Source organism: Leuciscus leuciscus, assembly GCF_965113295.1.
Source record: "Leuciscus leuciscus genome assembly, chromosome: 17".
NCBI classification, from domain to species: domain Eukaryota; kingdom Metazoa; phylum Chordata; class Actinopteri; order Cypriniformes; family Leuciscidae; genus Leuciscus; species Leuciscus leuciscus.
Genome location: NC_138741.1, coordinates 6,382,054 through 6,409,502, shown reverse-complemented (window position 1 = coordinate 6,409,502; position 27,449 = coordinate 6,382,054). Strand labels below are relative to the sequence as shown.

The 27,449-nt window shown below is 39.4% G+C and overlaps 1 protein-coding gene and 1 long non-coding RNA gene across 2 annotated transcripts; one reads left to right on the top strand and one right to left on the bottom strand.

Moving 5' to 3' along the window:
* Positions 1-1,151: 1,151 nt before the first annotated feature.
* Positions 1,152-25,544, bottom strand: LOC309479687 (uncharacterized protein). The gene is made up of 10 exons (XM_082143889.1): positions 25,475-25,544; positions 11,021-11,123; positions 7,261-7,442; positions 5,712-5,839; positions 3,466-5,261; positions 3,132-3,244; positions 2,799-3,030; positions 2,559-2,678; positions 2,390-2,464; positions 1,152-2,285 (listed from the first exon to the last, which is right to left on the bottom strand). The coding sequence occupies exons 6-10, from the start codon at positions 3,212-3,214 to the stop codon at positions 2,178-2,180; spliced, it is 618 nt and encodes a 205-aa protein (XP_082000015.1). The 5' UTR covers positions 3,215-3,244; positions 3,466-5,261; positions 5,712-5,839; positions 7,261-7,442; positions 11,021-11,123; positions 25,475-25,544; the 3' UTR covers positions 1,152-2,177.
* LOC309479790 lies at positions 22,689-23,502 on the top strand. Its single transcript, XR_014199437.1, has 2 exons — positions 22,689-22,862; positions 23,371-23,502. It is a non-coding gene; the product is annotated as an uncharacterized lncRNA (long non-coding RNA).
* Positions 25,545-27,449: the final 1,905 nt, after the last annotated feature.

The window sequence follows — 27,449 nt, the reverse complement described above, 5'->3', positions numbered from 1 at the left end:
TTTTCCTCGTGCCCTCCGACTGCATTGTGTCAGGTGAAGGTTTGTTCAGCCAGTATAACAGCAGCAGACTAATAGTGAACAGCATGGCTTGGCGCGTTTTTTGAAAAACAGCTGAATCTTCTAGACAACCGTGCAAACTTAGTCTTTTATCTTAGTACACACTCTTGTAGATTGAAAATATCAGACTATTATTTATAAAAGAATATGGAATCGAGCAGAGTAAAACGTGCAGACTTAATGCCGTTGTCAAGCAGAACTAATCTCGCAAACAAACAAACTGAGTAGTTACGGTCACGTTCTAAGTGACGTCACAGAGTGTATTTTATAAAGTTGTGCTGAGTTTATTTCTCTAATAATAATCAGTCTGATCTCATTTATGAACTGCCCTCTCCTATTGCCAGTCTGATTTGCTGTTAAAACAGTATTCAAATAAAATCACTGGATTAGCAGATTCAAATAATCATGAAATCATAAATAAGGGGAAACAAATAAGAGAACTGTTGGCCTATATTAAACAACATAAAAATATATAATTAAAACAAAATAATTATATAAATATTAACAATAATACATACCTATATATTATTATTTTTTTACTTTTTGTAATATCAATTACAGATGATCAATATATTATTAATAACTGTACATAATTATACATCAAGGCAATTTTCCACTTTGGTGGACAATAAAGACATACAATAATACTATATATATATACATACACACAGCAAAAATCAGAGTGTTCCATGTACTCTATAGGAGTATATATATATATATGTGTGTGTATATATTGGTCCAAGAGTTCGGTGTTCAGTGAACACTGTAAAAAGTGTAAAATATATCCTCTCAAAATAGAGTTATATTTGAACACCTGGAGATTTAAAATGTACTCTTATAACTAGCACTTTTTGACACCGTTTCAGTGCTTTTGAACACCTGCGGAGTAAACCTAGAACCCTCGTTAAGAAAAAGAATTACTCCAATGTCAATGCTTTCGGCACACTTTGCAGAGCTAATTATTTAACACTTGGAGAGTACAAATGTACTCTAAAGCTGGTACTTTTTATTTACAATGTTTCAATAGTTTCCAACACCTGCAGTGTGCAGTGTAAACCTAGAACCATCAGTGAGTGAAAAATACTCCAAGTCAGTGCTTTTTATGTCTGTTTTATTTAACAATGTTCATGGATGTTCAAAAACCACAAACTCATACAAACACATGTACAGGAACCACATATTGATAATCTCTATCAAAACCATAAGTAGTTTGCAGATCAAACGGCTTAAAGAAGTGCAATTTATCAACTTTAAGCATGGAAACATTCTGATCATTTCCCTGTATCACATGAAAGGAATGAAAATGCTCTGCAAAACAAAGTGTCAACCTGCAGTTCTTCTGCAATCATCTAACTAGAGATAGGAATTGATAAGAATTTAACGATTCCGATTCCATTATTGAAATTGCTTATCGATCCGATTCTCTTATCGATTCTCATTGGGTGAGGGAATAAGTACAAATTTGTTTGTTTGTATTAACTCGCTTTAATATCTGATCAGAACTCAGACACAGCACAGAGTATACACAAATTATGTGTAGCAACCTCAGAACAAACCTAAAAGTAGGTGAGCTACTTCTCAAAGTAAAGTCCAGGGACCTATAGCCTTGGGCAGTGTTTCTCAACCAGTATGCCATGGCACGCTAGTGTTTGCATTGAAAGATTATCAAGAAGAGTGCCTTAGGATTAGGAAATTGTTCATTTTCACATTCATTGGTCCAGACAAAAAAATAAATAAAACTGGCATTTATGTGCCATAAAAACTAAAAACACAGACTGAAAACAGTCAAGGAAGAGCTTGTGCCTTTTGGAATATTAACAGTGCTCATTTGGATTCAACCTGAAACAAAATTCAACTGACATAAAAAATACAAAGAAGTCTTCTGTAAAGACCACAACTATCAACTTAGGCAAATTAACCATTTTTGTGCAGAAAAATGATCATGTTTGCCCTCTCAGGAAGGATACGAGATCTTTCTGGACTTAGGGTGTCTCCAGCAGTGGAGAACACCCTTTCAGAAGTGGTGGAGGACGCTTGGACACAGAGATACTTCTCAGCTAGAGCTGACAACACTGGCAATGTGTCACTCTTCTTCCACCACCAGAAACTGGCACTGGCTTCTATAAAGCTGGATCTCTGGCTGCTGCTGCGTGGAAAGCAGCTTGCTGTCCTCTTCTTCGAAAAAGTTCCCCTAGGGCTGTCCTCTTTTTCTGCTTTACAGGTGGCGTCTGAAATAATGACATAACCACAAGCTTCAGTTTTAAATGAAATGGTGTAATAATCCCTGCCATGATCTATAATCATTCATCACAATTAGCTACAATAAACTTACGTAGTCCTCCTCTTCTTCTTCTTCTTCTCTATCCTCTTCTTCTGCCTGCCCATGTGTCTCTCTTGGCTCTGACAGCTTGAGAAGAAATTTACAGTGTAAGAACCACAGAGCAAGAAGAAAAGGTCTCACACAACAGATATATGCTAAAGGCATTGTCAAATTCAAATACCTTCTCAACTGCCACTGCTGATGCCCTGACCCTGTCCCATATTTCATCCCTGTCCATTTTAGATTTAAATCTGGGATCTAACACAGTGGCTTCCTCCAGGAATGCCTGGATTTCATCATCCTTAAGTTTAAAATGGAGGACAAACAACACAAATTTAGAGGAAAATGTGAATGACAATAAATAACCATTAGTGTATATGATTAATTGTAGTAATTCATCATTACATGTCAGTGACTGTACCTGGTAACGTTTGGAAAGATCATTCCAGATGTTCTCCTTGACGCTCTTGATGAATGCAGAGTCGTCTGCCTGCACTGTGTAATGTTTGCGCAGTTTCTGAAGGATGGGCAATATCTGGCCACAGGTTGGACTTTTTTCGCTGGAGACAGCAAGTGTGGATGTGTAATGCATCCTCATCAGCAGCACAAACTCCTCTGCTTTCCTCAGGTCCTCATTGCCCATTCTGGCCAGTCTGCAACATAAACAAAACAAAAAATATATATTGGCTAAACAACAACATAACCCTTTTAATGGCTTTTAAAGTCATTTAAATTTTTTTCAAACATTATTTACTTCTTCTCCATGGGCTTTCTAAGCCGTTGGTCTATAGCTGCAGCTTGGATAGCAGGAAACTGTTCACAAAATCTCTCCATCATCAAATACAGAGTTCCATCTCGTCCTCACATCTAAAAGGAGCATCCAGACACGCACGCACGCACGCACGCACGCACGCACGCACGCACGCACACACACACAAGATTATGAGATTACATTAAACAATGTAATATTACCATTACTTTATAATTTTTTTATTGATCCTAATCTGTTCATTTATATGTTACAATTTGTATGTCGCTAGCTTGCAATTAAAGTACAGTATTTAAACAGTAGGCCTATTACTACTTACTGAGGAGTTGTTGCTTTTCCTTCAGGACTACTTTAGCCATGTGGGATATCTTCATCCATACGATCACAGAATGAATCCTTGCTGCCCAGTTGGAAACTGTATTGCAGTTGTACAGCTTCTGAGCTCCAAGGTTAAGTGTGTGCGCAAAACATGGAAACTTGATATTTAGCGTTTTCACAGCTACATCCATGTTTGCTGCATTATCCACAGTTGCTGCCACCACCTTCTCTTTCACTCCAAACTCCTCCAGGATCCTCCCTCGATCTCCTCGGCCACAGCTGTCCCTGTTTGAGCTTTGCAGAGCTTTGCTCTGGTTTGGAGGACTTTTTCTTTACTCTGACCTTCCCTGACATAGTGCAATGTTACAGTGAGGTAGTGGTCTTGACTGAAACTAGTCCATGATTGTACGAGTATATTTGGTTACAAACATCTATCTTGGATATGATTTTGTTGTCTGAGAGGTAAGCAAACAGCAACTTCAGCTCAAATTGCCCCACTCCTTCCAATATGTCATGCATAATGTCTACAGCATAATTTTCAGAAACATGAAAGTACCGTAGATCATTGAATAAACATTGTCGCTTAACTCCAAATGTGGATGGCAGTGTAGGATCTACCATGAGGTCATTGCAATGCTGAGCATGCAGTGCTTTATTACGCAATGTTATTCTTGGATCATCATCACTGAAATCCGTTTGTGAGGTCTGTTTGTCTACTAGACAAAAGCACACAAAAATTGTTTGCACTGAATGATTTAACATACCCGAGTAATGTGTGCAATCCCAAATTGTCTCCAGTTACTTGTGCAATTGTTCCGTAAACTGGTTCATCAGAGAAAGGAACTTCAATTCCTGTACACTCAAGGACTTTCAGATCATGAAGACCTGTAAGATTAGATCAAATCCATACTTCTTCAGATCCTCAGTATGAAAAGTATGCTAAAAGATGAATATTCTTAAGAGCAGAGTTTATCTTTGGAGATAGGTTTCGTAAAACAAAGTATATACTTCCAACCTTATGGATACCATGCTTGGATCCGAGTGGGTTTGCCATTTCAAAATCATCGTAGAATATCTGTATTTGGAGAGAGTTTGGTTTTTCAGAGAAGAGGGGGTGATCTCTAAAATAGTTACCATCACAGATCTCTTGTTTGGTGAATATGAACTTCAAAGTTTGCAATAGAGGAAAATAAACAAATTTGTCTGTTATGGGAACTTGATCATATGTGCCAGTAGTTCGATTCCTTCTAGTGTCATACCTCACTCCTGGGGCTACCTCAACAGGTTCTACAATACCCCATTTCTCACTGAAATGTTTTTTCCTTTTTGCCTCAGTGTTTGCTACATGGATTTTCAAGGTTGTCAAAATAATCGTCAAACTTTGTTCTGATCTCCTCATCGTTAGAGAGTAATTTTACAACATCATCTTTAACATTTGAATGCAATTCCTTTACAAGTTCCTCCATATTTTCAACAACAGTCGTTATGACATTAGTAGCCACACACAGCCTTAGAGATTTGCAATAAGGGATGCACACATTTCTTGGGTATGTTGCCTGGTCTCATTACAGCTTTGAGAATTCTCTGGTTGCTCTGGAATTAAATTAACTACGGGTTCATCAGATACGGCAACTATGACGGGTTCGTTCTCAAATTGATCTAGACTTTTAGCGCTATGTTTGTTATGGAGATGTTTTCTAAAGCCTCGTGGATGTGCTTTCTTGTCGTCCCAACTGCCAGGATGTAGGGCTGCCTCCGCTGGTTTGGACCAGAGTGCTCCTGAAGGCTGCGACATGACTGTAAGATAACAATAAACTGAAATTAATCTACACTGAACATCACATTTTGATGGATATGTCACACTCTGATAGAAACCTTTGATGGCACAGTTAGCTTTCCCATGCAGGATATATTCAGCATGTGATAAGGCAACCAAGGTTTTTGGACCACGGTCACACAAAGAGAGGGAATTAAACAGAGAGGTCATCAATGTTGGTTACCTTATCACATGTCCATGCAAAATCCAATACGTTGGCAAGACAAACAGACAACTAAAAATAAGAATGAACGAGCACAAGACTGCAGTCAAAAGAGATGAATCCCACTCTCTATTCGCTATGCACTTCAAGGAGGCAAAACAAATTATCAGATTTAAAATTCTGTGGAGGTGACATTGAAAAGAAACAGATCAATAATCTGGGGGGTTACACAATTGCCTATTGGCATTGGAGATCAGGACACACTGACCTTATTAAATTTCACTACATGGTCCACAGCTTCCTGGGTACTGATCTTTACAGCTCCCTTCTTTCCACTTGGAGGTGGTGGCAGTAGGTAGACCAGCATTAGCAGTGAGGCCATGTCACTATCCCAACCTGAGAAGGCAGGAGCACCTGCTTTAAGTATGATATACACCTAACCAAAACCTTTGATACTACATCAATATTAAAACTCAAAACTCTTTTCAAAACAATACTAGTTCTGCAACTAACAATTGTTTTGATAATCAATTAACCTGTCAATTATTAATCAATTGGTTGGATTAAAAGGCCAATTTTTTATTTGATGTATTTTATCGGGGAAATTTTATTCTTCACAATGCTTTCCTTCAAACATTGTGTAAATTGAAGCCTATGAAAACGGTAGTAAATTAATCTACGTGGGCTATACTTTACATTGTGAAAATATATATTTTTTTTATGATAACATTATAAACCACTATATTAAAAATGCTAAATGTAAAACCAAAAGCACAAACTAAGTGTAAACTGGTTAGAGGTTGAATTTCACATTCAATTTTCTGAACACAGTATTATTTTTAACATTTATATACAATTACATCATCTCATTACAACATCTCTACATCTCAAGGGGCGGCAGTGGCTCAGTGGTTCATGTAGGTTGTCTACAAACCGGAAGGTTGGTGGTTCAATCCCCGGTTCCACCTGACCAAGTGTCGAGGTGTCCATGAGCAAGACACCTAACCCCAGCTGCTCCCGACGAGCTGGATGGCGCCTTGCATGGCTGACACCGCCGTCGGTGTATGAATGTGTGAGTGAATGGGTGAATGTGAGGCTATATGTAAAGCGCTTTGGTGGCCATAGGTCTGTGAAAGCGCTATATAAATGCAGTCCATTTACCATTACAGTTACTGCTCTCATAAAAACAATTACTTTTGTTTCATGTAGAGTTTAAAGGTAAATATTAAATCAAACAACATATTTGATCAAAATAGGTATTTTAGTCAAGGGTTATTGCGCCTCCATTCAGACCGCCGTTTGATTGATGCACGGACTTGCGCTCATTCAGTGAAGTTTATCGAAGACTCAATTACTGTCAGGACTTTGTGTAAAATGCTGAGGAAAACATATCTCGAAACACATTAAACATCACACACATTTGTCGCAGCATCTGACAAAACAGGCCACGTTAATACAATTACAAGTCAGTTTGAAGAACTTAATATAAAACATTCTCATGTTTTGTATTGTGCAATTTTCCCGCAGCAGCTAACTCTGCGACCCTTGCTCTGTTTTTCAGATGCGTTTTATGCATAGAAATGCATTTTTCACCATTGGGAAGTGACATCACTGACTGGGATTTTCCACAGTGACCTCACAGACCCAACTAATCGATAATGAAATTCTTTCTTGATTATTTTCATTATCGATTTTATTGATTAGTTGTTGCAGCCCTAAAAAATATATTATTTGTCTACACAACCATTTGTCATGGTAAATAAATTAAATAAGTCGACATTTGAAAGATACACACCAGATTCATGTCAATTATTTACCTGGGACCTCGTCATCCTCATCAGTGTTCTCCTCTGCAGACTGGATGAGATGGTCAAGCAGGGGTGTCTTGCTTGCTGATGTCCTTGGCTTGCTCTATTACTTTGGCCTTCAGGAAATCCCATTTCTCAAGGAGTTTTGATGAAGTCTCAGCTCCAAACAACAGGTCAAAGTCTTGTGCCACCTAAAGGGGAGGAAGCAAACATATGTGTATTTGATGATGGTGGTATAGTGTAGTGGTCGACCGATATATCGCCGAGGCCAATATATCAGCCGATATTTGGAATTTTTTAGATATCGGCATCGGCCGAGAAATCTTCATCAGCTCAGCGCCGCCGTCTGTCCGCGGCGCCCAACAACGGCTCAGGACCGTGTTCAAAATCCTGCCGCGCCACAGAGCGCCATTTACATAGTTTTATATTAAATTTACATGTATGTGTCTCAAATCGAAGTTAATGTATATACGGACTTCACCCTGTGCTGCAATATACATTTAGTTTTATATTTATTTACAGAAATCAGAAAATTGCTGATGTTATCGGATTTTCAGGTGAGAGTTGTCCTAGACGCGGCGCGGCGCTGAGCTTCCGGTGTGCGGCCCCCTTGACTGTGCATTAGCGCTTTTTTCCACTGACGCGAACAAAGCGAGCGTGAATGAACTGAATACACTCGCTCTGCTCCGCCCAGCACCGTAAGACAAGCAACTCAGAAGTGAAGCAGACATCTGACAGACACGGTAAATTACCAATCAGCATTCACTTTCTAACCTGACGCTACATTGTGTTACACACAAAAGCACTCCGGCGTGCAGCAAAGTCAATTCAAACAGTACCGTGATATGTCAGATCCGCAGCCCAGCGGTAGCTCCAGTGGGGGTCACAGATGTGATATAAACGAATTTAAACAAAACTGAAAACACAGTCAAAATCCTCCTCTCCGCAGACGCTGGTCACCTCACCATCCTCATCCTCCTTGATCCAACTGCAGCTTTTAACACTATCAACCACACCATTCTTCTCTCCCACCTTGAATCTTCCCTCAGTATCACAGTGGCACTGCCCTCTCCTGGCTCCAATCTTATCTCACTGACAGATAACAGTTCATCCACATCAACAACTGCACCTCCTCCACTGCTCTGCTGCCCCAAGGCGTCCCCCATGGTTCGGTGCTTGGTCCTCCCCTCTTCATACTATACCTGCTTCCCTTTGGCAATGTCATTCGCCACCATGGTCACAACTTTCACTGCTATGCCGATGATGTTCAGCTCTACATCGCCACTAAATCCATCATCACCTCTGCCACCCACTCCACTATCTCCAACTGCCTCACTGACATTAAATCCTGGATGCACACCAATTTCCTTCAACTCAACTGCGAAAAAACAGACGTGATCATCATCGGTCCCAAACCCATCACTAAAACCATTCACAGTTTCTCCCTCACTGTTGACACCTTCACCCTGTCTCCATCCCTTCAAAGTCGCAACTAGTGTTGCTTTCGTCAACGAAAATTATGACTAAATATCGTCATCAACGAACCTTTATCACGTGACGAAAACGAGACGAGACACAATGTAAATGCTGGTCATGTGACGATAACTATAATTAAATGTATAATGCAATATTGTTGACGAATAAAAACAAGACTAAATGTGGTTTACAAAATAAAAACTATGCTAAAATGTCTCTTCATTTTCGTTGACCAAAACGAGACAAGACGAAATGTTATGACGTCATTTCGTCTCGTTTAGTCGCATTATCATTTTGCAGTGTTTCTGTTTCCCGTGGCTCACTTCAGGGGCTGCATCAGGTCGCACTGAACAGACGCAGGCGACGTCACTTCCTCAAGCCCCACTCGCGGCATTAATTAGATAGAAGATGCAGCTGCGGTGAGTTAGCGTAAACGACAACAAACAAAGTTAAGTCTGACGCCCGTTTCACACATACTCCGTGTGCAGTGCGTATGCGATGCAGGAGCAGCACGCGATATATAGTGCTTTCACATATGCTGCGTTTGCAGTGTGTAACTGATCCACAGCTCTACCACAAACACATACTCACTATTTTTATTTCAAATCCAGAAGTTATCAGCTACTTTTATTTAAAAAAAAAAGTTTTGTCAGCATTGCGATTCTCTTTGTACACATATACACTCTTTAATAGACGTAATTCGCTTTTAAGCACAATTTAAACAACGTATTATTCAATGCACTACTTCTATATAGATTTATAAGCAAGCGGTAAAATATTTAGCCATGTAGTTATATTAAAATCACAAACATTTTTTATTAAAACTTAAAATTGACAAAAACAGGCAACTCTCATGCCTTTTCTTTTGCATTTAAATTTGAATACAATAAATCTTCGATGTCACAAAGAACTTGTATTTCAACCTCCAACCTCCAATGAGACGAGTGTTACTTTTCTGTTCGCTATTTTTCCATAGTGGTACACTATATTGACTGGGTTAAATAGAATTGCATTACTAAAAAGAGACTAAAATACAATTTTCATTGACTAAAACTAGACTAAATGTCATCAGTTTTCGTCTACTAAAACTAGACGAAAATAGTCATGGATAATTCTGACTAAAATAAGACTAAAATGCTCAGACTTTTAGTCGACTGAAACTTGACTAGACTAAAAACAGTATGAACGTGACTAAAAAACTAAAAACTAAAATGATAGCTTGACACAAAGACTAGACTAAAACTAAAATTAAAACAGGCCGCCAAAAACAACACTAGTCACGACAATAACCTCTTCTTTGAACACCACATAAAACAAATCACCAGAACTACCTTTTTTCACCTCAAAAACATCACCCGACTCCGTCCATCACTCTCTTTCTCTGCTGCAGAAACCCTCATCCGCGCCTTCATCACCGCCAGAATCGACTACTGCAATAGCATCCTGTACGGCACAACATCCAAAACCTTAAATAAACTCCAATACATCCAGAACTCTGCTGCTCGTCTGCTTACCCACACCCGCACCCGTGACCACATCACCCCTGTCCTCACTCAGGAACCTCCACTGGCTCCCGGTCCCACAACGAATTCAATTCAAAATCCTTCTCCTCACACACAAAGCCCTCCATAACCAGGCCCCTTCCTACCTCAGTGACCTGCTCCACCGCCACAACTCATCTCGTAGCCTCCGCTCATCTGATGCCAACCTCCTGACTCTACCTCCCAGGACCAAGCGCCGAACCTGGGGTGACAGAGCCTTCTCTGTTGCTGCCCCCTCCCTCTGGAACTCTCTCCCCAAACAAATCCGTGACTGCACTGACCTTCCAACATTCAAATCACTGACAAAAACTCACCTTTTTAAAATTGCTTTTAATGTTTAGTGCATTTTTTTTTCTATTTGATGTTGTTCCTGCTGCTTTTATGATTTTTTTCTATGTAAAGTGTCTTTGAGTACTCAGAAAAGCGCTTTCAAATAAAATGTATTATTATTATTATTAGACGTGCTTCGTAACAGAGGCTGCCTCGCGACATTAAACAAAAAATAATGATTGCCAGCCGGTTTTATTTATATTTTTAGTTACATCTGACGTCCTGAAAAAAGTTATTAAAATCAAGTATTTTCCAAATTTTCGAGACTCTGTAGGAACCCTGATTCGACCTTCAGATGTTTCCGTCACTGATAAAAAAAAAAAAATCAGTCAATGATGGAAAATATTCGGTTAACACGACCTCTGATCTAAACTTCTATTATAAAGAGAACGAAGAGAAGAATGCCATTAACATTAACTTACCCTCCCTGAGAAATACTGGATATGATGCTCCATTGAGTTTGATGTACTTCTTTCCTTGGTACTGCACTTTGAAAAGCATTGCTGTAGTTTTCCTCACGTATTACTACAACATAAAAATGCAATTGGTTAATTGAACACACACAATACCACATGTAGTGCTAATAAAGTCAGACTCAATCATTTCAGACGGGAAACTGTAACGTTAGCTTTTAAATAATAATAGTCCAGTCATTTTAAGCCAAAATGGGGGTCAACCTTTAACAAATTGCAACAGAAGCAAACTCAACTCATTTTGTATCCTCAGTATGTCCTGAGTAAGGAAAAAAAAAGTCCCGAAGAATCCCATTAGGGCTGGTTTAAAGTACTTCTTCCTGCCTCTATGTATTAATGCTCATGGGTAGCCTAAATGGGTTCCATTCAGACCCTTAACATTAAGTATTTTACTGTTTTATGTCAACAAGATTCAACAAGACATTTTCACCTGGCTAGACCCAATGTTTAGATCTGTTGTGGTATTTATGCAATTTAGCACATACATAATTAGATTATGCACCGTTTGTCCATGTTAACAAACAATTTAAAAAAAACTTGTAATACAATTTTTGTTTGTCTTGATGTAAGTAATCAATTCAGTAATTTTCATGGTGATATCTAAAAGTTAAAAATTTTACCCTATTCACCTAAGAAAAATAATGAATAGGTGTATGAATAGGCTATATTTGGGTCTTTTTCTAAACTTTCCCCTAATGGGATTCTTCGGGACTTTTTTTTTCCTTACTCAGGACATATTGAGGATACAAAATCAGTTGAGTTTGCTTCTGTTGCAATTTGTTTAACCTTTTTTCATAAAATGACTGGACTATTATAAGGCTAGCTAAACTAGCCAATTTTGCCCGAGATTGGGAGCGGCAGGCAGCTAAAAAAATGAATGTTGCATTTTCATTTTGAAATTTCATTTAATGGTCGATCATTTGATTAACGTTAACGTTACCACTAAAAAAAAACTGTTTTACCAGATTTAATATTCGCAATTACTTTAGCTACCATTGGTATAGTAAGTTAGCTAACGTTAGTTAAACTACAGTAAGTTAAATTAAATTACCAGACGTCATGCCTCTTCAACTTCTACATTAGCGTTTTTAGTGTTTTAGTTATGAGAATTAAAACAAGAAGACAAACAGGAATATTCGGCATGATTCACTTGGTGGTTTCTTATACAGTCCCGCGGAATCAAAATGTCGACGTCTTCGGATGTCAGTTGGAAACTGGTGCGATTCTGATTCAGTGCCAGACTAAACACAATACCTGTAAGTCTAGTCTTGCTTAAAGTAGGATCTCTGACTGTGAACAATGTGGAGTCATATGATAGTGCCGTATCTCTGCTCGGTCAGACAGAACAGACTGAAGTAAACTTTAACAAGAGTTCAGCAAAAACAGCTGATGATAATAATCACAGTGATCAACAGGGGGCGATGTGATTCTACAAATCTGCAGCTTGTTCATTCAACTTCCATATCCTGTATTATCCTCTCAAGACCACAATTCAATACACTCCTAGCCATCGTTGAACATGATCATTGTTCTGCTAATCCTGTCACTATGTTGCACTCAGCCTACAGTTTTTATTTCTCCAGTGCATTACGATGTAAAATAATACAATAGAATAACTGTACTATGTTGATAGAGAAATAATCATTCAGCATATTTTGCAGGTGCTTCAAGTGGAGACGGTGTTTCACAGCCTGGCAGTGTTTGCACTCTCAAGGGGAAATCTGCCCAGATGAACTGCTCACACAATAAGGGTGCTGACTACACTCAGATGTACTGGTACCAGCAGCAAAAAGGAGAGAGTTTCAGACTCATAGTGTTCACAAAAAGCTATGGGGAACCAGACATAAATAATGGCAATAATGGCAAATAATTGTAATCATCTCTCTCTCTGTCCTTATGTATAGTCAAGCCAGGTTGAGTTAGCAGTGGAGGAGAGAGACAGGGAGGAACAGGCTGTAGACTACTTTGCCCGTCCTGAGCCTGCCATGATCCAGGTGTTTTTAAATCATCACCCCAAACAGGATGCTAAAAACCCTGTGGTGAAGAAGGTGTTCACCAGTAAAGATGGCAAAAGCAGAAAGTGGCTGACTTATTGTCATGAACGTCAGGCTTTATTTTGTTTTTTATGTCTGGCCTTCAGCAAGCCAACTGACTCCAACATTTTCATAAATGGAATGTCAGACTGGAGACATGTGCACCAGAGATCGGAAGAGCATGAAAAAAGCATGGCACACAGAAATTGTGCTGAAGCTTATTTTTTAAACTGCTCAAAAGCTGACATCAAAAACCTACTGGGGGGCAGACAGTTGACAGAGCACAGAAATCAGGTCAAGAAGAGGCGTCAGGTTTTGGAACGGGTAGTGGAGGTCGTAAAAGTGATAGGAAAGAGGGGCCTAAGCTACAGACAGGTGGAGAATGAGGCTGTGTATACCCTGGACAATGATAGCCTCGACCATGGACATTTTTTGGAGCTGATCATTTTATTGGGAAAATATGATGTGTGTTTAAAAGAGCATCTAAGTAATGTGATTGAGAAGAGCAAAAAGTTGCATGTGTCACCAGGATCAAGAGGCAGAGGTTCCCTCATCTCTCTACTGTCTAAAACGACCGTCAACTCTGTGATTGATACCATCCGGAACTTAATTCAGCAAAACATCTCCCACTGAGATCCGGAAAGCTGGAATGTTTTCTGTCCAGCTGGATACAACGCAGGACATAACAGCGCAAGACCAATGCTCAGTCATTTTGAGGTATGTGACTGATGTTGTCAATGAGAGGCTTTTCGCAGTGGTCCGGTGCAGCGCGTCCACTGGACAATCCTTTGTCGACTTGCTAAAAGAGGTCCTTGAGCATCTGAAACTGGACTCAAGTCTGTGCATTGGAAATGCAACAGATGGAGCTTCAAACATGCAGGGGCAGTTAGGCTTCTCTGCACTGCTGGCATCACAGTCCCCCAACCATGTACACGTATGGTGCTATTCACATGTCCTCAATCTCATGCTGTCTGATACCACTCAAATAGTGATAGAGAGTGGATCACTGTTTGATCTCCTCAATGACACAGCAGTGTTCATCAGGGAGTCATTTCAGAGAGTGAACATTTGGGAGAAGGAGAGCCATGACAAGAGACACAGACGCATTGCTCCAATTGGAGAGACACGTTGGTGGGCTAAGCACGATGCTCTGAACAAAATATTTGGATCATTTGGAAAGCCTCAAGACAGTTTGTACATTGATGTGTTGTCCATGCTCACAGCCATAAAGGAACTGAAGACTGTGAAAGGAAATGTACGCACCAAAGCCAGAGGATACAAAGAGGGCCTACTCAGGTATGAGACAATACTGACAGCTCAATTATTCCTTAGGATATTTGAGCATACATCACCATTGTCAAAGTACCTGCAGACAGAAGGGATGGACATCCTCTCTGCCCATAGGATGGTCATGTCAACACAAGATGCCCTAAAAAAGATGGCGAGAGATTTCCAGGCTGTCAAGGCTGCTGCTGATGACTTTGTGAAATGGGAAAATGAAAAACTTGAGCAGCAAGATGAGGAAACCGACATGGAAGTGGAGGCTGCACTGCCACAGAAAAGAAGAAAGAAGAAGAAAGCCATGCCGGGTGAGATGTCTCAGGATGACACCATAATTGATGCTGAGAGAGCCTACGAGGTAAAGGTTCATAACCAAATTGTTGATACAGCTATTGAGGCCATCCACCAAAGATTTCTGACACATGGCACTCTTTATGCAGATTTGTCATTTCTGGATCCCAAAAACTTCTCCCTGATCTGAAACCATGCTCTTCCTAAATCTGCACTTGAAGACCTCAGCAAGTGGCTGGTTAAATTTGATGATAGGGCAACAGTTGACAACCTGCAGTATGAGCTGAAAAGCTTAGCGGGACAGTGGGACAAGCTGAAAGAGTCACCACTGGATGAATATGTGACCAGGGCAGTGGAGGATGGACCTGATGGAAAGGAAGAGGACATGGAAATCATCAACAAAAGCTGTGCCTCCTGCAAAGACTGCCCACTGTGCTGCTATCAGATTCTCCAGAGATTCAACATGCTCACTGATGCATATCCCCTGCTTGGACTTGCGTACAAGTTTTTGTTGACACTTTCAATAACCCAGGTGGCCTGCGAACGATCATTTTCAACCCTAAAATATATCAAAAGCCGACTGAGGAGCAGTCTGTCTGCCAGCAAATTGGAAGCCTTCATGTTGATGGCCACTGAAAAGGACATCCTTGTAGCTTGTAGACACCCCCCCCCCCCCCCCCTCTCCTTTAGGATGCCCTCACTTTTGTAGTTCATTGTTTTTTGAGGATGTTCAGAGCACCATGGAGCCATTTCCACTAAGTAAGTATAAAATATGTGCAACCATCTCTCTACATTGTTACATATTAAAGATACTTGTATGGTGATCATTTTACTCATTCAGTTATCTTTCTCTCTCTCTCTCTAGCCCCTTTCACACAGCGCTTTGAACCCGGCAAATTGCCGGCAAATTGCCAGAGCGCCTTCTGTGTGAACGCAAACTCGACCCGGGATTTATGCCGGGATCGATGCCGGGTCGGGACCTAGTAACATTGCCGTGTTCAGTCCCGGAACGCGCGCTGTGTGAACAAAAGCCGTAATAATGCCGTGTCGTAGTGATGACGCTGAAGCGCGGGATCGTTCGCCAGCTGTGAAACGGTACGTAAAGCGCAATTTTATGATCGAATCAGAGAAAAAAATGCACAAGCGTGGTTTCTCGAGAGAGAGATCGCAGCTCATAAGCAAACTTAAGACGCTGCTGAGATTACAAGTCACATCGATGTCACGTGTCTTTACGGCATTTTTACGGGTTGTGTGTGAACGCACTCTCTGATTCCGGAAAATCACTGGCAGTGTGAATGAACCAAAATCAAACGAACCCGGGTCAAATCCCGGGTCACTTTATCCGTGTATTTTCCGGAATCTCTGTGTGAAAGGGGCTTCTCTCTCTCTCTCTCTCTCTCTTAGGATGCCCTCACTTTGTGTAGGCCCTACTCCACCGCCACCTTTGATCACCACCAGGGTTTTTGGGAATGGAACAGTAGATATGCATATCTACAGGGACCGCAAGGATGGTGTACTTGTTGGTTGTGTCCGACCGATTGTGGTGGGCCGGTCTGAGCAAAAATGCTAGGGCCCTTTTTTTGTCCCAGTCCAGCCCTGTGGCCAACAACACTTCTCATATTACAGACCGGATATCATTAAACCGTCAGACTTGATGTTGAACAAGAACCTGTTCTTCGGAAAGCAAAAGAAGAGTTCTTCAGTTCTGGACTGCACACACAACGAGTGTTGTCTGTAATGAACAGATCCAGGAGAGACAATGAGACTTATAGTATTCACTACTGGAGATTCAGACTTTGAAGATGTTGATAATAACAAATCTGAAACTCTTTAAATCGCTCCTGAAAGTGGATCTCTCACAGAGAAAGATCTAGAGCCAGATAAAAGTGCCATATATTTCACAGTACGTCAAAGGCTGGAGAGCTGTACTAAAAATATACTTAAACAAATGACACTGATAATATTTGCCAACAGGGGGCAATGTGGCACAACTAATAAATGCCACATAATAATACATTAAAATATACAGAGAGATAGTGCTAGACTGAAGACCTGCAAGAATGACACACAGCACAGAATGCAATACACACTGTATAATATTACAGAGAACATTAACATTGTAGCATAGATCCAGATCCATACAAAATACATCTGGAAACGTCTTTGCACACCAATAAATAATAGCCTCCATTTTAATCATTTAAAAGTTTTCAGACTCTAAAAGAAAAGTCTGAACCTGAAGTGTTTTAAGTGCACAATTTAATTAATTCATCCATTCATTCAATTTGGTTAAAATAAAATGTTTTCAGAGTAAAAACATAAGTGACATTCACTCTGATAAATACACAGTTCACAATCACAAAATAATGAGCCAGAAATTCCTCACTATATCATTACAGAGTTTACAAATATCACTGTCAGCATATTTAGTAACTGAAGATCTGCTGGATATAGTTTGTAAAATGAACTTGAGTTGTCAGAAATTCCCTCAGTGACATCACATCCTCCATCCTCCATCTTTATTAATTTCATCGACTGTATTTACTCACAGCAGAGTCACAGGGAAACAGCATGAACAATATTCTCCTGAGTTTCTCTGTCACATTGATGTGGCTCACAGGTAATAGTGTCTTTCATAAAGTGTTTGTGGATTTTTGTCACAATAACTGTGAATAAATCTTATTTTAATGACACTTCAGCATTAAATCTATATCATTTATCTGTCTCTTCTCAGCTTCTACTCTTGGTAACACTGTTCACCAGACTCCTACTGAATCAATAATGGACCCAGATGATTCTGCTGTGTTTATATGTACACATGATATAGCAAATTATAACCAAATGATGTGGTACAAACAGATCCAGGGCACCATGGGACTCAAACTAATGGGATACCTCAATGGTGAGACTGAAAGCAAAGAGGCAGAATTCACCAACAAGATTATTCTGAAGGGAAATGGAAGAAAGAACGGCACTCTGACCATCGAGAAGCTCACACTGAATGACAGCGCAGTGTATTTCTGTGCAGCGTATGACACACTGATCTAAACTCCCTCTGTCTCATACAAAAACCTGCCAGTTACACTCATGGTTTATCAGCAGAAGATCCAGGCTAAGCTTTCTAACGACAGTATATTTGTGGCTCGACTCAATAATGAGTAATAATATGATGCCGCTGAAGAAAATATCCTCTGTACTATGATTCTGGATTAGCATGTATTATTAGTGTGCTTACTAAAGAAAGCATCACTGGTTACTCACACTTACCCATACTATTTAAACAAACTAAACCTTAGTATTTAAATTAAGTTCATAACATTTTTGGAAGGAGCTTGTTCATCTGATCCCATCATCCATTTTTCAAGATATCTAATCTTTGATATCAGCAGAAGCTTCTATGGGGGAATATAAGAGCTTGATCTCAGTTCAATAATAAGCTTGGAGGTGTACATAGGAATTTACTTCAAATCTACTTAAAGTACAGTTAAAGGTATATTTCAAGTATAAAAAGTATTACCTAAATAACATAGTTATTAACATAATTAACATAGTAGTATACTTAAAGTGCAAAAATTATGTATAAATATTAAAATATAAGTATAAGTTCACTTAAAGAAAACGTACTACTTCAAAGTGTACTTTCACAAACTATACATTTGAATAGTAAACTATCAGTATATCTATAAGTTCACTTGTAGTATAGTTACAGTACAAATGAAAAACTTAGTTGTAAACTAGTGCTCAAAGTTTATTACTGTTACACTTAAAGTATATTTAAAGGGATTGTTCACTTTGAAATTAAATTTTGGTATGTTTTAGCTTACCTCAAGGGCATCCAAGATGTAGGTGTCTTTTTTTCCGCAGTAGTTTCAATTTTGATATTTTTAGGTCAAACCGTTCTTGTCTGTCAGTCATATAATGCAGGTCGATGGTCACTGTCTCAAAGAGCAAGCACAGAGTCCAAATTAAAACAATTCCCCGTCGTCCAAATTAAACAATTCCCCATCGTAAGTACACATTGATGGCCTAAGACACGAAACGAGCGGTTTGTGTGAGAAAACGAACAGTATTTATATCATTGTTACCTCTTGTACACAGCCATGTCCAAGTGATCTGAGAGCGCGGGCGGGTATAGATATATACACTAGATGTCGCCTTGGCTACGGTTTCGTTCCAATGAACACTTCAAAGTGTACTTTCACAAACTATAACATGAGCTACAAGTATTTGACTAGTAAACTATCAGTATACCTATAAGTTCACTTGTAGTACAGTTACAGTACAAACGAAAAATTTAGTTGTAAACTAGTGCTCAAAGTGTACTACTGTTACACTTAAAGTATATTTAAAGTATACTTTTATACACTAAAAAGTGCGTGCCAATTTAGTCCAAAGAAGTACTGAAACAGTACACTTAAAAGTATACTACTAGTACACTTACAACATAAAGTATACTTAAAATGTACTTGAACTTAAAGTATACTTGTAAGGGACAGCTTATTAGACTGTAGAGCCTTTTGGTCTACGGCTTTCAAAGAGACCAAAGAGAGGAGGGATTTATTCACATAGTTTAATAATGCCATAAAGGCTTTATTTAATTTCCCATATGAACTGCACACAATAAGGGTATTTCATACTACCAGATGTACTGGTACCGCCAGCGTCCCGGAGAGACTATGAGGCTTATAGTATACACTGTCGCTAATTCAAAGCCAGAATTTGGAGATGTTAATGAGAATAAATTTGAAGCTCATAAAAGTGATGCTGAAAGTGGATCTCTCACAGTGAAAGATCTCGAGCCAGAAGACAGTGCCATATATTTCTGTTCAGTGAGTGAACACAGTGTGTGAAAGGCTGCAGAGACCTGTACACAAACAGTCTGTATATGAAAGATTAATGACAGCGTTAGTCAACAGGTGGAAGTCTGAGACAACCAATATAATGCATGACAACAGCTGAGATAAGACTTAACAATTAGGAGTATTATGGGTCGAATAAAAGTTATCGAGCTTGAGTGTCGACACAACACAGCATGAACATGGACCAGAGATGAACATTATTGGGATATTTTGTTGTTTAATTTAAAGAATTCAATGTTAATTTACTCATTTAAAAGTTCTTCTGAGATTAGATGGAACCAAGTTGTGTTTCTCCTCCAGATGGAGGTGGTTTTATTTCCTGCCAACATTTACCAACAACTGATTTAAGATTACATTCACACGTGTAAACTAATGTTTCTTAATGCAAAAGTGTTGCAATATCTACAACTGTAGATCGAATGGAAATTTTGTTCATGTTTAACATCATTAATACATGAAGCTGTACTGAACACATCATATGAAACTGACATTAAAACAAGGTTTGTTTAATACTATGTCATAAACATATATCTTTGAGATAGTTTTTCTTAACAAAAAGGTTCATTTACTGTATTTAAATAAAAACTGATAAATTTCAGCCAAAACAGCCAAAGAAATGTAAAGTAATCGCAGTGTGTTTTCCTCATACTGAGTGAGACAGTGAGTGTTCATTTAAGAAATACAAAGACAAGCAAAAAACATGTTGTGTATTGATGTTTTATGGGGAGTCTACTTAGACATAATGATTTTTATACTGTACAAACTGTATATTCTGCCCTACCCAAACACTAACCCTACCCATCACAGAAAACATTCTGCATTTTAACATTTAAAAAAAGAAATAATAAAAAATGCAGGAAAAAATATATAGTTTTACTTAGTATGATTTATAAGCTGTTTTACTCATTGGGGCCAAAAATGTCTCCACAAGGACATGCATCTCCAATATTTTCCGTGTTTGTGGGGACATTTTGTCCCCATAATGTAGGGTTCACCAGTCACACACACTCGCATGCACGTACACACACACACACACGCAGAGCCGATCCTGACCTCCCTGGGGCCCTAAGCAAAATTCTGTTTAGGGGCCCTCATAGGGTTAGATACACCTATCTACCTACCCGTATACGGTACCTGACCCGTGAGCCATGAACCATTTGCCTCCAACTACAATCCCTTTAGTTCTAGTGAAAATGTAATTCCTGATATCAGAAGACATTGTTACTAGTAAAAAGTTCATTCTTAATATCAAGAATTCACATTTTAAATATTACAAATTTAATTATTGATATCAAAAATGCATATCCTGTGATTGAATAAAAGCTAAAATGGCGCCATAGCATGTCACTGTGTTTTAAATGATAAAAGTAATTCTTGATACTTGATGGTTATTATTTTTACTGAGGGATGTGCATCCATATTGAGCAGAATCTCCAGCCAATCAACATTTTAAATTCAATGGAGCCTATCAATAGTCAATGTCAATACATTGCTTTCCATATTGCATTAGTGCAGAGTTGTAACTAAACCTTGACTGAACGACTAGATAATCATCATCTTGTTTTAAAACTATAATGAGGACTGAGGAGTGCCATCACGCCCATATACTGGTCCCGACTCACAACAGATGTTTCTGCTGGAAAGTGCGCGTTTCATTTCCTGCACGCGCATATGAACGCATGTTAACGCGCGACGCGGTTATCTTTACCGAGCTGCAGTTTATAAACAAACACCGTTGTCCTTTGTCGTTTATTAAACATAATAAATCAACTCACATCAACTTAACTTTAGCCTACTGTTCTTTGCTGACATCAAACTTTGAGAGGAGAGCACACAAGTCTACCTGATAACTGTTGCCGCAATTAACTCTCATGGTGTTTTTTTCTCTCTCTTTTCGTGACCAGAAGGATAGTTCCGCTTTATTTTCTCATCGATATTGTAAACATTGATTGACACGCTTTGACACGAGGGGGAGGCGGGGCCTTGAGTCATTTGCGGGGCCCTACGCACCTTGCGTAGTGTGCGTATAGGGCTGATCGGCTCTGCACACACGTCACAAATTTCAGCCTATTTGCAATACAAAATGAATCTCTCTGTTTGCATAAAGTGATGTTTTTAAAAAGTGAATAGGCTATAATAAATTAACTACATTATCATAGTAATTTGCATATCAGTCCTGCTATTTATGCACAACTCTTTCTGTGTAAACTGAATCTTATTGTCCCCATTTTATTACTCTTTCCTTTCCGGTTACACCAGTTAGAGGAACTGGTATATCTGACATCACTTCCTCCTGCATGTGCCTTTGATTCACAGCAGAAACACTTGATGAAAAACAATGATGAACACGTTCCTTACTGTATCTGTATCTCTAATGATACTTACAGGTAAAAATAAACATATATGCACTTGATAAATCTTTACTTACACAATGTACAGATTATTTTAGCCTAAACATTATTATTAATAAACACTTTGTTTCTCCACAGCTGCATGTCTTGGTAAAACTGTCGATCAGACGCCGGCTAACCTCATCAAGAAACAAAATGAATCTGCTGTGATCATATGTGCTCACAATATACAAGACTACAACCGAATGCTGTGGTACAAACAAAGTCAGGACACGTCAGGCCTCAAGTTAATGGGAAACCTTTTTTATAAGGATGACAATAAAGAGCCTGAATTTGAAAACAAGATCAAACTGGAGGGAGATGCAGAAAAAAATGGCACTTTGACTATCAACAGCCTCAGACTGAATGACAGTGCAGTGTATTTCTGTGCAGCGTATTACACAGTGTTCACAATCACCTCTGACTCATACAAAAACCTCCTCTTTTAAACATCATGTTTCTGTGGCAAGCGTATTTATTCACGTTCCTCTTCACACCTGTGGATTCTGATTCAGTGCCAGACTAAACACAATAGGTTCTAGTCTAGTCTTCTTAAAGTGTTGCTGAACATCCTGCAGCATGTGGTCAATTCAATTCTCAATTCAGGATCTGAAGCTAATTCTTAAATTCTGAATTTTGCCCCACCCTGACATCACCACTACCATGATCATGATGTCACATCCTGTATTAACAAATACATTCACAGAAGATTATAATTTGAAGTCCCCATGAAATCAAAAGGGACACTCTTTATTTTTTTATGGAATATCGCTAGCCTGGGAAAACCCAGACAAACTTCCGGCAAATTTAGATTTGCTCTGCAAGTAGTCTGGCAAAGAGCCCATTCAAGCCGATTTCTAATCCGTCCAAATCGCGGCACCAATCAGAAACGTTGAAGCGGGCTTTACACGATGACGATCGCTCTGATTGGTTTTAGGTCTATCCAATTGCGCCCAGAGGCATTTGAGCGACGTCCGTTGGTGAAAAAGTTACTCGAATCAATAAACAGCACTAAAGCCCCATTCTTACAGATCATTAACTAAAAAAAGTTGGTTTAGGGTTTAGTTACCCTTTAAATGCATTATTATATTCAAATTGCAAACACATGAGGCCAGTCTCCATGAAAGACCCACTGGCAGATGAACGTGCTACTACATTTCTCTCCGAAACGGTAGGAAATTAAATTAGATTTAATAGAGGATTTTAACTGTGACAAGATGATTGACAAGACAGTTTAAGTGACAGGATGCACGCGACAGATCCGTCCGATAAAGATAAAGTAGTATGTCCCAAAGCTTGGCTACTTTTCTGCTACACATTCAAAAGTAAATACCTTTTCTTCACAAAAAGAGTAGCCTACATACTTTTATGGCATAGTGTAATTTAGGAGAATTGGGACGCAGCATATGGCTTTACACGATGACGATCGCTCTGATTGGTTTTAGGTCTATCCAATTGCGCCCAGAGGCATTTGAGCGACGTCCGTTGGTGACGCCCCTTTGGAAATGAGTTATTAATGAAGCTTTGCCAGACCATAACTCAGTTACTACTGAGAATGGTCTGGTTTTAACCAGGCTGGGATATCGCAGTATTTATTATAAATGATTTATCTGTGCACATCCTCATTTATTTATTTTTTATTCATGTTCTCTCATAATCAAACTTGCAACATCTCTTCTCTTCTCTGATGATGTGTTATTCAGCGTGAGGACTCCCGATGGACAAAATCCCTCCCCACATTTCTTCTTGTTTGAGAAGCCGTGTCATTTGGATATACACTCACCTAAAGGATTATTAGGAACACCATACTAATACTGTTTTTGACCCCCTTTCGCCTTCAGAACTGCCTTAATTCTACGTGGCATTGATTCAACAAGGTCCTGAAAGCATTCTTTAGAAATGTTGGCCCATATTGATTGGATAGCATCTTGCAGTTGATGGAGATTTGTGGGATGCGCATCCAGGGCACGAAGCTCCCGTTCCACCACATCCCAAAGATGCTCTATTGGGTTGAGATCTGGTGACTGTGGGGGCCCTTTTAGTACAGTGAACTCATTGTCATGTTCAAGAAACCAATTTGAAATGATTCGAGCTTTGTGACATGGTGCATTATCCTGCTGGAAGTAGCCATCAGAGGATGGGTACATGGTGGTCATAAAGGGATGGACATGGTCAGAAACAATGCTCAGGTAGGCCGTGGCATTTAAACGATGCCCAATTGGCACTAAGGGGCCTAAAGTGTGCCAAGAAAACGTCCCCCACACCATTACACCACCGCCACCAGCCTGCACAGTGGTAACAAGGCATGATGGATCCATGTTCTCATTCTGTTTACGGCAAATTCTGACTCTACCATCTGAATGTCTCAACAGATATCGAGACTCATCAGACCAGGCAACATTTTTCGGCACTTGGTGTTTTAAGCCCCCAACGGCGCCTTCCAGGCAGCGAGGGGATGGGTAGGTTTAAGGTTGAGGGTAGGGTTAGCTGCCTCTAAGGAGCCATTGGGGGCCTAAAACACCATCGAGCACATTTTTCCAGTCTTCAACTGTCCAATTTTGGTGAGCTCGTGCAAATTGTAGCCTCTTTTTCCTATTTGTAGTGGAGATGAGATGTACCCGGTGGGGTCTTCTGCTGTTGTAGCCCATCCGCCTCAAGGTTGTGCGTGTTGTGGCTTCACAAATGCTTTGCTGCATACCTCGGTTGTAACGAGTGGTTATTTCAGTCAAAGTTGCTCTTCTATCAGCTTGAATCAGTCGGCCCATTCTCCTCTGACCTCTAGCATCAACAAGGCATTTTCGCCCACAGGACTGCCGCATACTGGATGTTTTTCCCTTTTCACACCATTCTTTGTAAACCCTAGAAATAGTTGTGCGTGAAAATCCCAGTAACTGAGCAGATTGTGAAATACTCAGACCAGCCCGTCTGGCACCAACAACCATGCCACGCTCAAAATTGCTTAAATCACCTTTCTTTCCCATTCTGACATTCAGTTTGGAGTTCAGGAGATTGCCTTGACCAGGACCACACCCCTAACTGCATTGAAGCAACTGCCATGTGATTGGTTGATTAGATAATTGCATTAATAAGAAATTGAACAGGTGTTCCTAATAATCCTTTAGGTGAGTGTACATCACAATAGGGAAGAAAAGCCTATCGCAACTTCTGTTGATGTCGACTTTAACTCATCCAGCCTCCACGTGACATGATGAGGAGCATTATTCTGTTCATTCTGTCACTACACTGGAGCCAAGGTACTCACGATCATATTAGAATAATAACTTCTTGAAATATTCAGAAATATTTATATTTTTCTCTCTATTTCAATCGCAGGTACCAGTGATGTTTCACAAAGTCCAGGTGTTTTAATGGCAGTAAAGGGGAGTTCTGCTCAAATGAACTGCACACACAGACAGGATATTACATTCACTCAGATGTACTGGTATCGACAACGGCGAGGACAAACTATGACTCTTATTGTGTTCACAAGCTCTGTGAGCAATCCAGACTATGGAGATTCTGATCCAGTCAAATTCACAGCCAACAAACCTGTTCCCGAGAGAAGATCTCTGACTGTGAACAATGTGGAGTCAGATGATAGTGCCGTATCTCTGCTCGGTCAGACAGAACAGACTGAAGTAAACTTTAACAAGAGTTCAGCAAAAACAGCTGATGATAATAATTACAGTGATCAACAGGGGGCGATGTGATTCTACAAAACTGCAGCTTGTTCATTCAACTTTCATATCCTGTATTATCCTCTCAAGACCACGATTCAATACACTCATAGCCATCACTCAACATCATCATTGTTCTGCTAATCCTGTCACTATGTTGGACTCAATGTACAGTTTTTATTTCTCCAGTGCATTACAATGTAAAATAATACAATAGAATAACTGTACTGTGTTGATAGAGAAATAATCATTCAGCATATTTTGCAGGTGCTTCAAGTGGAGACGGTGTTTCACAGCCTGGCAGTGTTTGCACTCTCAAGGGGAAATCTGCCCAGATGAACTGCTCACACAATAAGGGTGCTGACTACACTCAGATGTACTGGTACCAGCAGCAAAAAGGAGAGAGTTTCAGACTCATAGTGTTCACAAAAACCTATGGGGAACCAGACTTCGGAGATTCTGATCAAAGTAAATTTGACGTTTATAAAAGTGTTCCTGAAAGTGGATCTCTCACTGTGAAGAACGCACAGCCAGAAGACAGTGCCGTATATTTCTGTTCAGTGAGTGAAAGGCTGCAGAGACCTGTACACAAACAGTCTGTATATGAAAGATTAATGACAGCGTTAGTCAACAGGTGGCAGTCTGAGACAACCATTGCATGCTTCATTTTCACAGAAAATAACTTCAACCCTTAGTTTGTAAAATAACGTGTTGGCAGAAATGTAAGCGTCTATACTGTAGGTCAACTGGTTCTGCAGAGCTTGAGTGTCGACACAACACAGCATGAACATGGACCAGAGATGAACATTATTGGGATATTTTGTTGTTTAATTTAAAGAATTCAATGTTAATTTACTCATATAAAAGTTCTTCTGAGATTAGATGGAACCAAGTTGTGTTTCTCCTCCAGATGGAGGTGGTTTTATTTCCTGCCAACATTTACCAACAACTGATTTAAGATAGTTCAGTTAAACGTGTTCTTGGTGTAAAAGTACATAATCAATTAAACCGTTTATATCCATAAGAAGTCAAATGAAAAATGTAGTCACATTTTACAACCCAAATACAGTACATGAAGCTGTACTGAACTAAATATTTTACTGAAAATGAAATGTATCGCATCAAACTGAAAATTAGAAGATTGAGAGACTATGAGACTCGTAGCGTTCACAACCTCTTACAATGGTGCAGAATATGGAGATTCTGAGAAAAATAAATGTGTGGCCAATAAACCGGTTCCTGAGAGTGGATCTCTGACTGTAGATTTGGAGCTGGATTAGAGCCATATATTTCAGTTCAGTGAGTGAATACACAGTGAGTCAAACTTTTGGGTGAGATGTAGAAAAATGTGTATATTAAAATAAGAGAAAAACATTGATCAATAGGTGGCAGAGTGGTTCAACAAATCATTCTTCATCACTGTATCTGTGATGCAAATCAAAAGCATGTACAATGTCAGTAACACATCAGTTCTGATCTTTATATGCAACTTTTTTTCATGTTTCACCATTTGAGAACTGAGAGAGCTGACATCACTTCCTGTTTGAGCCTGCAATTCATATCAGAAACACATCGAAAGAAAGAGCTAACATGATGAACACTTTCCTAAGCATATATGTATATCTAATGATGATAACAGGTAATTATAAACAAATATGGACTTAAATATTAGTAAGTAAACAATAAGTAAATATTTTTGTTGCTTCCACATTATCCTGATTATTTCAGTCTAAACATTATTATAAACAAACACTTTTTTTCTCCACAGCTGCATGTCTTGGTAAAACTGTCGATCAGACGCCGGCTAACCTCATCAAGAATCAAGATAAATCTGCTGTGATCATATG